Source organism: Eurosta solidaginis, chromosome 2 (genome assembly GCF_040869045.1).
Source record: "Eurosta solidaginis isolate ZX-2024a chromosome 2, ASM4086904v1, whole genome shotgun sequence".
NCBI lineage: Eukaryota > Metazoa > Arthropoda > Insecta > Diptera > Tephritidae > Eurosta > Eurosta solidaginis.
The window spans coordinates 292,916,641-292,927,466 of record NC_090320.1 but is presented as its reverse complement, the minus strand read 5'-3'; the positions used below and the strand labels follow the sequence as shown (position 1 = coordinate 292,927,466).

The 10,826-nt window shown below is 38.0% G+C and overlaps 1 protein-coding gene across 1 annotated transcript; it reads left to right on the top strand.

Moving 5' to 3' along the window:
* The first annotated feature begins 982 nt into the window (after positions 1-982).
* Positions 983-10,826, top strand: LOC137241219 (uncharacterized). Its single transcript, XM_067768565.1, has 2 exons — positions 983-2,144; positions 9,900-10,826. The coding sequence occupies exons 1-2, from the start codon at positions 2,033-2,035 to the stop codon at positions 10,514-10,516; spliced, it is 729 nt and encodes a 242-aa protein (XP_067624666.1). The 5' UTR covers positions 983-2,032; the 3' UTR covers positions 10,517-10,826.

Sequence of the window (10,826 nt, the reverse complement as noted above, 5' to 3'; positions counted from 1 at the left end):
ATGGGAAAGGCAGGTCACTTTAGAGTGCTTGAGGTATAGGTTAGGTTAGGTTAGGTTAGGTTTAATTGGCTGCCGTCCGCATCGGAGCGGCACACCTAGGCCTTTATAGACCCATTGTGAAACCACACGGATTTGTTCCTCCTCTCCTACTCAAATCACTTCGCGTGGTAGGCGTCGTGTATTGACCTCAGCTATATCAGTCAGATCTACGAGAAACAGCTTGCCCATAAAACGTTGCCTTCTTCTACCGAGCGCTGGACATTCACAGAGTAGACGCCTAACAGTTTCAGGCTTTTCTTCGTTGCCGCAGCTTCTAAATAATCATTAAATGGAGCGCCAATCTTTTCCGCATGCGGTCCAATACAAACGTGACCGGTGAGAAGACCTACAACTAAGGAATTATCCCTCTTACGGAGGGTGAGAAGCTCTCGGTGCTTGAGGTTTATTTCAACTCGAAAGTATTATGAGGATCTCGAGATTATTGTTTGAGATTGATAGTATTGCGTGTCCAGAACGCATACTTTTGGTACTATTTCCAAGATTTCGAAGTCCCACGCAATTCATTACCAGCTCCGTTGCTAAATCACTTCGGAACTAATTTGGTGTTGATCTCGAGAGCAATCTTGAACAGTCCAAAAATGTATCCGAAGAGATTTTGAAATTGATGTGATGCAAAAATGGTCCCGAACTAAACACGAATTGCTCTCAAAAGTATTCCAAAAATAGCTCCAGATTATCTCTTGTCATACAACCCCAAAGCGAATTACAATCAATTAGTGTAATTCTTTAAACACTAAGATGCATGTTACTAATATAAGTGTGTATTTAATATTTGTGCGCAACGGAACTTGTAGTCCCTTACTTGCTGTTGTTATGTATTATGAATTTTTTTGTCTTTTTTATTGGCGTGGAATAATCCAAATTCTTTGACGGCAATATGTGGTTGTCAGTTTGTTTTTATAACCAACTACGCAGCTGCTGTGGGACTCAGTAGATTCTTAACAGCAAACGCGTACTGATCAACGGCGCATGCGCAACAAACTTCAGTCATAGCAAAGGCATTTTTAAGGCGATTAATTAAATACGCCTACGTGCATACCAACCAAGCAAAAGACCTACCCATTTATATTAAACTATTGTGCATACTTTTTTTTACTGAAATAAAAATATTTTATCTCCTTCAATTGACACGCGAGTACGAATATTCGCATGAACTTTTTTCAATTATTAACAACCACTAAGTGATTGCGGTTAAAAAACAAAAATTTTGATAGCCTACAAGAAAAAAAAAAAAAAACAAACGAACAAAAAAGAGAAAAGATATGGACCAAAACAAAAAAAAAAAACAATTTAAAAACAACTTTTTTTTTCTAACGAATCCAATTTCAAAGGCGATCATTTGTAAATTTTCCACTTGAGTGAGCGCTTGACTTTGGCTACTCAGCTACTCGTCTGCAGCAGCACCAGTAACAACCAACAGCTTCACTCCATCACGCAGCGATCAATCAGCAACAGTTGCCGTTAAGCTTCAATCGTATTTGTGTCTTATTTGTTGAAAGCGCGTGCGCATGCGCGTTATAGTGAAAACTCTTTGTGCATATTTTACCTGAGTTTTTATTGAATTTTAGCTAGTTTTTGCTTAGCTTTTTTTTATAATTGCCAACAAAGACTCTTAGACAACAAGCAGCACCAGCATTATCTGTGCCTTCATCAAACTAAGTCTCATTACCACTACGCGAGTTTTTCTTTGTTTGTTAATGTGAGAAAGCTTGATTGAAGTGTTGCTGTAAATACCTACCTACTTAGTTAATACAAAAGTTATTTCGAACTAACAGGAAACAGCTACATACTTTCGTCATACATACAAGTGGTTACACTAATTGCTGACACAGTTTTAGTTAGCCGGCAACTTAAACAACAACAAGATCAAATCAGATTGCTGCACCTCGATCGATCGTTCATTGTGTCCGTATTTATTATTTTGTATTGTTTTGCAAATTTCGCATTGGTGCCTTTTTGTGTAGAAAGTGAAATGAAGATGCATCTATTTGTGTCCTGCCTAGCGGTGCTTAGTGTAATGTTGCATTTTGTGCTTGCCGCCAGTGCTGTAAATGTTGGACTTTATGCGCCCGATCGTTATAATGGTGAGTGAAATGTTTTGTTTCGAACAATACTTTGATTGATATCTACATCAGGGCAAGTGCAATTGGTTGTTGGGAAATTTCGATAAAAAATGGCATGTAATAAAATTATAATAGATTCATAATTGATATGTTGTGTTGTTGTTGCAAACTAGTGTATATTGTAGTTGAATAGCATGCAGCAGATTCCGCATGCGATTTCGCGGTCATTCAACGTCTCAAATTTTAGAAACTTTATTTTGAGTGCATTTCTGATATGTATCCTCATCGGAAAGCCGCATTCCTTAGAGAATGCGGTATGTGTAAAATTAACAATTCCATTCATAACTCTAAACCAAATGAGAAGGTCTCGTTATAACTGAAATTTTAGGAGATAAATATTTTTGATAAAAGAATAACTTTTACTATTTAAAAACTGGTTTCCGATTTCTGCCTTAGAGAAGCAAATGTAAAGGAGAGATACAAAATAAATCTCATTTAAACAGAAACAACTTTAAAAAAATATTCATTTATTTATTAGAGGCATAAAAAAACGGCACTAAAAAAATGTACTCACCGGACTCGAAATTGGTCCGCAAGCTATAACCCTGCAAAAATCGTTGGATCATGTGGTCCACTGGAGTACTTACCATTATACTCCACTGTAATGCAGCAATGGACCAACTCATGTTTCTACACGAACATATTGTATGCCGCTCATTGCTCGTTTTTAACGATTGTAATCAATACACGATGTTTATTGGACTGTGGGTACTCCATGGATTACTCTGATGTAATGCGGAGCTGGAGTATATGGTCCAGTCCTAGGACATCGCAATGTTAATTGGACCATTTTTTTGTATGAATTGTTGTTAATTTTGGAGCACTCGGTTGGTCCATACCCGCGATTTTTGCAGGGAATCTACATCCCGAAATCAAGTTGAGAGTGATTATTCAACAAACATCTTTAGTATAGCGACGTAGAGTCTCTCTAAACTAATTGAAAAGGTCTCATAATGACTGATATTTCATATAATATATAAATTTCTGTCAGCTAATAACTGTCATTATTTATGGAATTTCGTTTTTTTTTTTTTCAGTGAGAAGCTTTATATTTGCAAAATAAGGATTTCCCACGAAGCAAAACGATCATCAAAGAGGAATAAACAAGAAATCTCCTTTGACGAGAGACAAAATAAATAAATATTTTTTGAAAATGGAAAAGATTGAGAGGGTTTAGGTTAAGTTCCGCCACACAAGAAAAAGTCCCAATTATGTTGGTTGTTGTTGTAGCGATAAGGACACTCCCCGAAGGCCTTGGGGAGTGTTATCGATTTTGATGGTCCTTTGCCGGATGCAGATCCGGTACGTTCCGTTACCAAGCCCGACCATCTCGGGAACGATTTAATATGACCACATGCCCACCTTGTGGGCCATACCACCCTTCCATGCCCTAGATCCATGGGGAGTTCGGGGTCACCAGAACCTCGGCTGTTAACAGGATTCGCCACGGATAGGTGAGGTTGATAATTGGGTTGGAGAAGATATATATTGCGCTGGCAACCCTTTGAACCTATTGGGGGGGATGGCCTAGAACGTTTAATGTGGTCATATTAATCGTTTCGCGAGATGGTCGGGCTAGTGCCTTTACGGCGCTTTGTTACCGGAACGTATCGGATCTGCATCCGGCAAAAAACCATCAACATCGATAACACTCCCCAAAGCCTTAGGTGAGTGTCTTTATCGTTAATACAACAACAACAACATCATGGAAAATGTGCATCGACAAACGCCTTGAGGTACTATTAACTGTTGCAAATCCCTTCCCCTTTACCTTTCTTTATCATTTACCTTATTTGCAAAATACAACAACAAAATTGTAGTTCGCTATCCGACTATTTAGTTGGTAATCATTTGTATATTTTTCTTTTAATGAGCAAAATATTTAAATACAACTTTTTATTGACTCGTTTTTTGAAAAATACTAAAATTTACGTCTTATGATTTTACAACCTTTACGACATTGCTTTGCTATTATTGTTCAAATTACTAAGGAAATTGTAATATTAAAGAAAATTCCATATTTTGTTAGCAAAATAATCGCTGCTTGTGGAAAATTACTCATAGTGGCAAGTTACGCCTACTTAAATTGGTTAAGTGTTCAGGAAAACATTTCATTTAAACAGAAACTTTTACTGCCAATCATAAAAATCATAAAAATTTGCATTTTAATCAAAAAAAGAAGCATTCGGTGCTTTTGATTATTGGTAATTAACTCACTATGAAATTGATTGCATGAATATTATGAATCTTCTTCCTATACAAAACGGTTTACAATAGAGAGTTCCTCATTTTCCAAACAGGAGTTTTCTTCGCTGACTTTTTTTTTTAAATGTTAAGAGAACAGCCAAGGGAAACTAATATTTTATATACTCCTTAGTGAGCCTCATATACACAATGAGTGTGAATAGATTAGCCTACTATACCGTCGTATAAGTAGCTTAAATTAATACCGAAATGATATTGGAAAGTCTACCCGAGATAATCCTGAAATAGCTTTAAAATAAATCCGATAAAGGTCCCGAAATGATACCAAAAGCAGCTCCGAAATTACCTCGGAAAGTTTCCAAAATAGGCACCAGAAGAACATGTCCTGAAATGAATCGAATTTAGTGTCGACAGTTCTTCTAATTAACCCCGAAATTACCCGAAAACCCGTATGTAAAAGTCTGAAACCGACTTGGAGTAAGTCTCGAAATAATTTCGAAATGTTTCCAAAATGAACCATCAAAAGGCCGCCAAATGATATGCATTTAGTCTCGAAATCATTCCCAAACACTTCACTCATTGCTCTAAAATAGTTCCGAAAGGCCATGTGCTCAAGTCCCGTATAATGCAACATCAAATCAATCCTTTACAAAATCTTTTTCTAAAAGGTGACGCCCTTTGGCAGTCGTTTAACAAACTCCCTGAACATAGCTGATCAGTGGAAATATATCTGCCTTGCTCATCGGTGTCGGCATAAAACATATAGGTCCGATCAGAAGAGAAGCCCAGCTTGAATAAATTTTTTTTAGTTCTCACTGATAAAAAGGGTAACTCAGAGGGCGTGTAACCTTGCCTACTCCCTTCTCATAAAAGTATAGTCAACAGATCTTTATCTATATCTATATGCGTACCGAATTTCATCCAAATCTGTCAAGGCGCTCTGACTTGATGGAGTAACAAAACGATTAAAGCAGGTATTGCGCTCTCGAACTTAGAAGCGTTTCGATGTTGATTTACAGTCTCTTTGATAAAATGGTCAGAATCCCTCTGTAATAAATAAAATTTGTAAATATCCATTTGAAAAACTTCACTTAGACGGGACCATACTGGCTTCCAGGTCATAAAAAGACAGAAGATAACGGAAAGGCCGATGAGTTGGCAATGGAGAGTGCAACACTCGCTGAATCGACGATAGACGTCCCAATTCGTTTAGGAGAAATCAAAAGGAGACAGTAGTTGCATATGATCCATCAATCAGGAAAGGCGTGGACAAAAGCGCGGGGCTGCAAAATTTCTAAGATCATGTGCAAAGGCTACGATATTAGACTCACAAAGTGGCTCATATCTCTGAAGAGTGAAGACTTAGGGGTCACAATGGGCATACTGACTGGGCACTGCCTTCTTGCGTCATATGCTTATAAGTTAGGTCTCGGCAGTAACAGCAGGTGCAGGAAGTGTGAGCTGCAGGAAGAAACGGTTCAGCACGTTCTGTGTTCGTGTCCTGCGCTCGCCAGGTCAAGGCTCCAGATATTAGGGGCGGCAGAGTTGCCAGTATTTGCCGAAAGGACGGAGTTATTCTATAACATATGTCCTGGCACCTGATTGGGGTTCTTCCGTTTGGTCGTCGAGCAAATTCTGGTAACACTATGGACACATTCAGTCTATGTGAGGTCTTTATTGACTAAAGTGTAGGAAAAAAGGCATAGAAACTTATAGTCGAAGCTTCTTAAAGTTGGTAGCAACTTTTTTAGAAAATTGCTATTTTTTTTTTTTTGTAGGAAGGTTACTCATACGCCCAGGCGAACCGTGTTCATAAAATTATGGCTATTCACTTTCTACTAAACTGCCCCGTAAGTTTTTTAAAAGTTGATATTTAACAACTCTACCACGGGGCAGAAGAAGTGCAGCAATTTTTTTTTTATTGTTGAAAGCAAGTTGTTATTATTCTCTTACGTACCCATCAGAACTTTTATTCGGTTAATTTAAATTTAATTGCTTCAAAGATATATAAGACCTTCATAACACTATGTGAAATCTTTATTATTTTTTATAATCCAAAGGCTTAAATCTAGCCATATGGAGGATGACAGCTCTTGATAGGCTCATCACTTATAAAGGCATTGCAATATGAGTTGAATTAACCATAAGTCGTGTCATGGTCGCCAAAATTTCATATCAGATTTTCAAAGTGATAATCGCTTTAAATAAAATATTAAATTAAACTGACTGCTGATATAACACAAATTCATATCAATTCACAAAGTAATAATGCCAAGTCATAGCTATAATAAAATTAAGACGTTCAAGGATGAAGGAGTAATGTCCCATTTTCAGGTTTCCATTGCTTGGTTGGATGACTAATTTTGTTAAAGTAAGGGAGTTTCTGATCATAAGACAACCGTTTTCAGGAAAACTGTGTACTCGATAGATGTCTTTTAATATAAGGAACATAAGTCAGTCTGTGGGTTGGGGTTTGGTTAGTATGATTAGTCAGCTTGCTCTGATGGCGCCTTTTTTCACTACCACACGTGCCTTACACAATGAAATATATGAATAAAATAATAGCGAATATTGAAAAGCCAGATTGGGTACCAAGTTCCACTTTATCTAACGAAAACGACCTGTGAAAAATAAGGGGAAATCATTCGTCATGGATACTTCCACTATGTGTTTCTTGGATCTAGCTAACGTGCTTTCTCTGATGTTGTGGCAGTGAAGCTTTTTGCTATCCAGCTGAAGTTCACACTTCAGCGCTGTTGGAGTTACCAGATCAAAGGTAGTCATTAAACATCTACTGCGAAACTCCCGCTTTACAGTCTCTTTTTTCTGCAGCATTCTTGCTCTCTGGACACTTTTAAAACTGCCTTAATGAGGCTATTATACAAATGAAACGATTGCGGAACGGCATGGTTCGAGAAATCGGTATCCTTCATACAATGAAAAGCATTTTCAGAAATTTATTTGTGGTATTCAACGAAGACTGGCCAACTATAAACGATGAAGAGCGCTTAATCTTGCAATATAAACTTTATGTCAGTGCCAACATTTTTCCGAAATAACCGAAAAATGGCACCATATCTCTCTCTTGCTGTTAATATTGCCCACCCTCTTCAGCTTCCTCTTCTACATAGGTTACTTCAACTCTTAACTTTGTTCCTCCTTTGCTCTTATTCTTTCTCTTAGCCTTTGTCTTATTTTTACCTTCAGTCTTAGTCTTATTATTGCTCCTGGTCTCACTCTTACCCTAACTTTGCACTAAGCTCTTGCTCTTATTCTTTTTCTTACTCTTATTCTTACTCTTTTTCTTACTCTCATTCTTACTCTTGCTCTTACCTTTACTCTTACTCTTAGTCTTGCTTTTACACGTACTTTTATCCTTACAACTACACTTACTTCTCTTTCACTCTCTGCCCCAAGTACTTTCATATCATTTTGCCGGTTTCGATATAGTTACAAAACTTTCCCGAAATAAACTCGAAATTATCCCGAAAAAGGTAGCGACATGATTTGCAGATAGTTCTGACATGATACCGAAATATTCCAGAAATTATCTCGAAAGGGCACGAAAAATATCCGAAAATAGTCATGATCTCAAAATGGTTCAGAAATGGTGCGAATAATACTGAAAACAATTCCGGAATTACTTCGAAATGGCTCCGAGGTGAAACAAAGATAGCCCAGAAATATTTCAGAAAACTGTCCGAAATCATACCAAAATGGTCCCGAAACGATGTAGAAAATAATCCCGATATTATAGTCCAGAAACAGTACTGATATAATCCTTGAAACAGTCACGAAATGATCTTGAATACTTCTTCCTAGTGGTAGAAATGTCTTGGGGTTACAAGGATCAACGCCCGCATCGCACTTCACGCATTCCCTGCTTGCTTTCCCTGATCAACCCAAGAAGAAGCGAGACGTCCACCTTCCCAACACCTGCCAGGTTGTCGAAGAACCGTGAGCCCAGAAATCTGAGCCTTCTTCTTTGAAGCACCGGACATCGGCGGAGAAAGTGGTAGATCGACTCCTCTTCCTCCCCATCCTGACATCTTCTGTAGAGGGAGCTTTTTGGTATTTGCCACCTGGATGCGATACAATGACCTGTGATGACACCCGTAAGTACCCTCACCGCATATTTGTTCAGTTTGAGAAGGAAGCTGGTGCCTTTGCTACCCATGCATGGCCATAAGGAACTTGAGACTTCGCAGTCAACCCTTTTGGTCCATAGCAAGTCCATTGCCTTGTTCTCATATTCCTCGATTATCCCCAGGAGATAACTCAGCGGACGTCGGACGGAGCTGTCCACCTCACTTATGTCCAAATCGGAACCTTTCCTAGTCATCTCATCTGCGAGTTCATTCCCTACAATACCGCTGTGGCCAGGGACCCAGCAAAGGGATACATTGAGATGACCTATAGAAGCCAGAGAGGCTCTACACCATTGCACGATATCCGAGTTTATCATGTTGAACTCTAATGTTCTTAAGGCGGCTAGGCTGTCAACAAAGATTGTTACGTCGGTGTCGGAGACCACGCTATCTTCGGAATGATTGGGCTAACTGTAGATGTGTTGGGTACAGCCCAGCTCCAGTTCCCTTTTCCATTTTCGAGCCGTCGGTATAGATTGTAATGCCCCTGCCATTGTCTAGCCCTACTTCCCATTCCTCTCTTGAAGGATATCGTATGTTCTGAACCTGGAAGTCCAAAACCGCTGTGATTTGGTCGGTTTTGGATGTTAGGCCGGTTATTATTCCGTTTAATTGTCCCTTCGTCATATCGTCACGTGTCCGTGCTTAGCCGATTTCCACATGTTGGATTCTCTTAGTCGTAAAGTTCCTCTTGCGGCTAATCCCTGCACGATGTTCGATACCATAATAAATATAAATTTTGGTGCTTATCCCAGTTAAAGCGGCAAAAGTGGCAGGGTTAAACTCTAGTCGAATTTAAGTGGAGTTTAAACTAGCACTGAAAAACTGAACCGAATGAAAGAGTTTCGAAATCAAGAATAGCTTCACGTATGTACATACATATATACGTGTTATATTACGCTATATATAGAACTTATCAGTACTTGCAAAGAAAAAATCTTTTAAAAAGATGAACGTGAGACAAATTTAGATGTATTTAAATAAGTTGCTGGAATGACTGTTGAATGGGTAGCATTTTTTTTTTTTTAAGAACAACATTCATTATGTCATCATGACGTTATGCACATAATCTTAAATTTCTATTTGTAAGAATCATATTTTTCAACGAAGTCATTTCATGGTAAATCTTCAGCAATTAGTCTTAGCCAATCTTCGTTTTGCAACAACAGAACTTGCTAGGTAATTACACGCATACATATGTACAAATTATATGTATGTGTTAGCATTCCAAAAAAGTAAGTCATCAACGTCCGATGACATCAACCGATTGCACAACCAGCTAAGAATATTTTCCATATTACGTTAAAAAAAATACTTGTTTTTTTTTCTCTTTACATTATTTGCATTCAAATTTTCATTACAGACATACCGGAAACATGTCTTAAGCCCATGGACTTTGGCTATTGTCGGGCCAAAGTGAAACGTTACTATTTCGATATGCGTCGCATGAAATGCGCTATGTTCTACTTTGGCGGCTGTGCGGGTAATGTTAACAATTTTAAATCGTTGGAGGAATGCAATCGCGTATGCCTGGATGGTTATGGTGATTATGACAGCAATTCGATTGATGTGGCTGTTGGTAATAAAATAAACAGCGTAGGACGTGATTATAGGAGTCGTGGTAGTGTTAGTAACACCAACAACGCTATAGGTGCACACAGCAGTCGTGGTAGTGTCAACAAAAGCATTAAGAACCACACGTCCGTAACCAGTTTTGATGGTGGTAGCACCGTTGTTGTAGACTCGAGTTACAAGAACACCTACAGCAAATATAACACTAACAACAACAATTACCACACAAATACTGGCGGTAACTCCATAAATGTGACTAATAGTGGCAGTGGAAGTAGCAGCAGCAGCAACAGCAGCAGCAGCAGCAGCGGCAGTGGTACCGGTGTCGGTGCGACCAACAATACAAAAATACTACGAAATCGTAGTGATGATAATCTCGATGAATATGATTATGAAGAAGAGAATTAAATTTTTTTAAGACGTTAATAATAACACAAATTTAATACGAACAAATAATTTCCTTTGAGCTATCAACTCGTTTTTTTGCCAAATTACATATGTTTTGCTATTCGATATTTTTTGTATTTTTGTTTTTTATCTTCTTTCTTTCATAACGAAATTAATTGTTAAATCTTAATTTAGGATCATACATACGTATAATGAATGATAATGAAAGTATTTATTCGAAAATTGCGCAAAAAAATTTAAGATATTGTTTTAACTTGGCGCTCCAAGCAATAAATATCTGTTATTAATACATATTTAAACTAAAAATAAA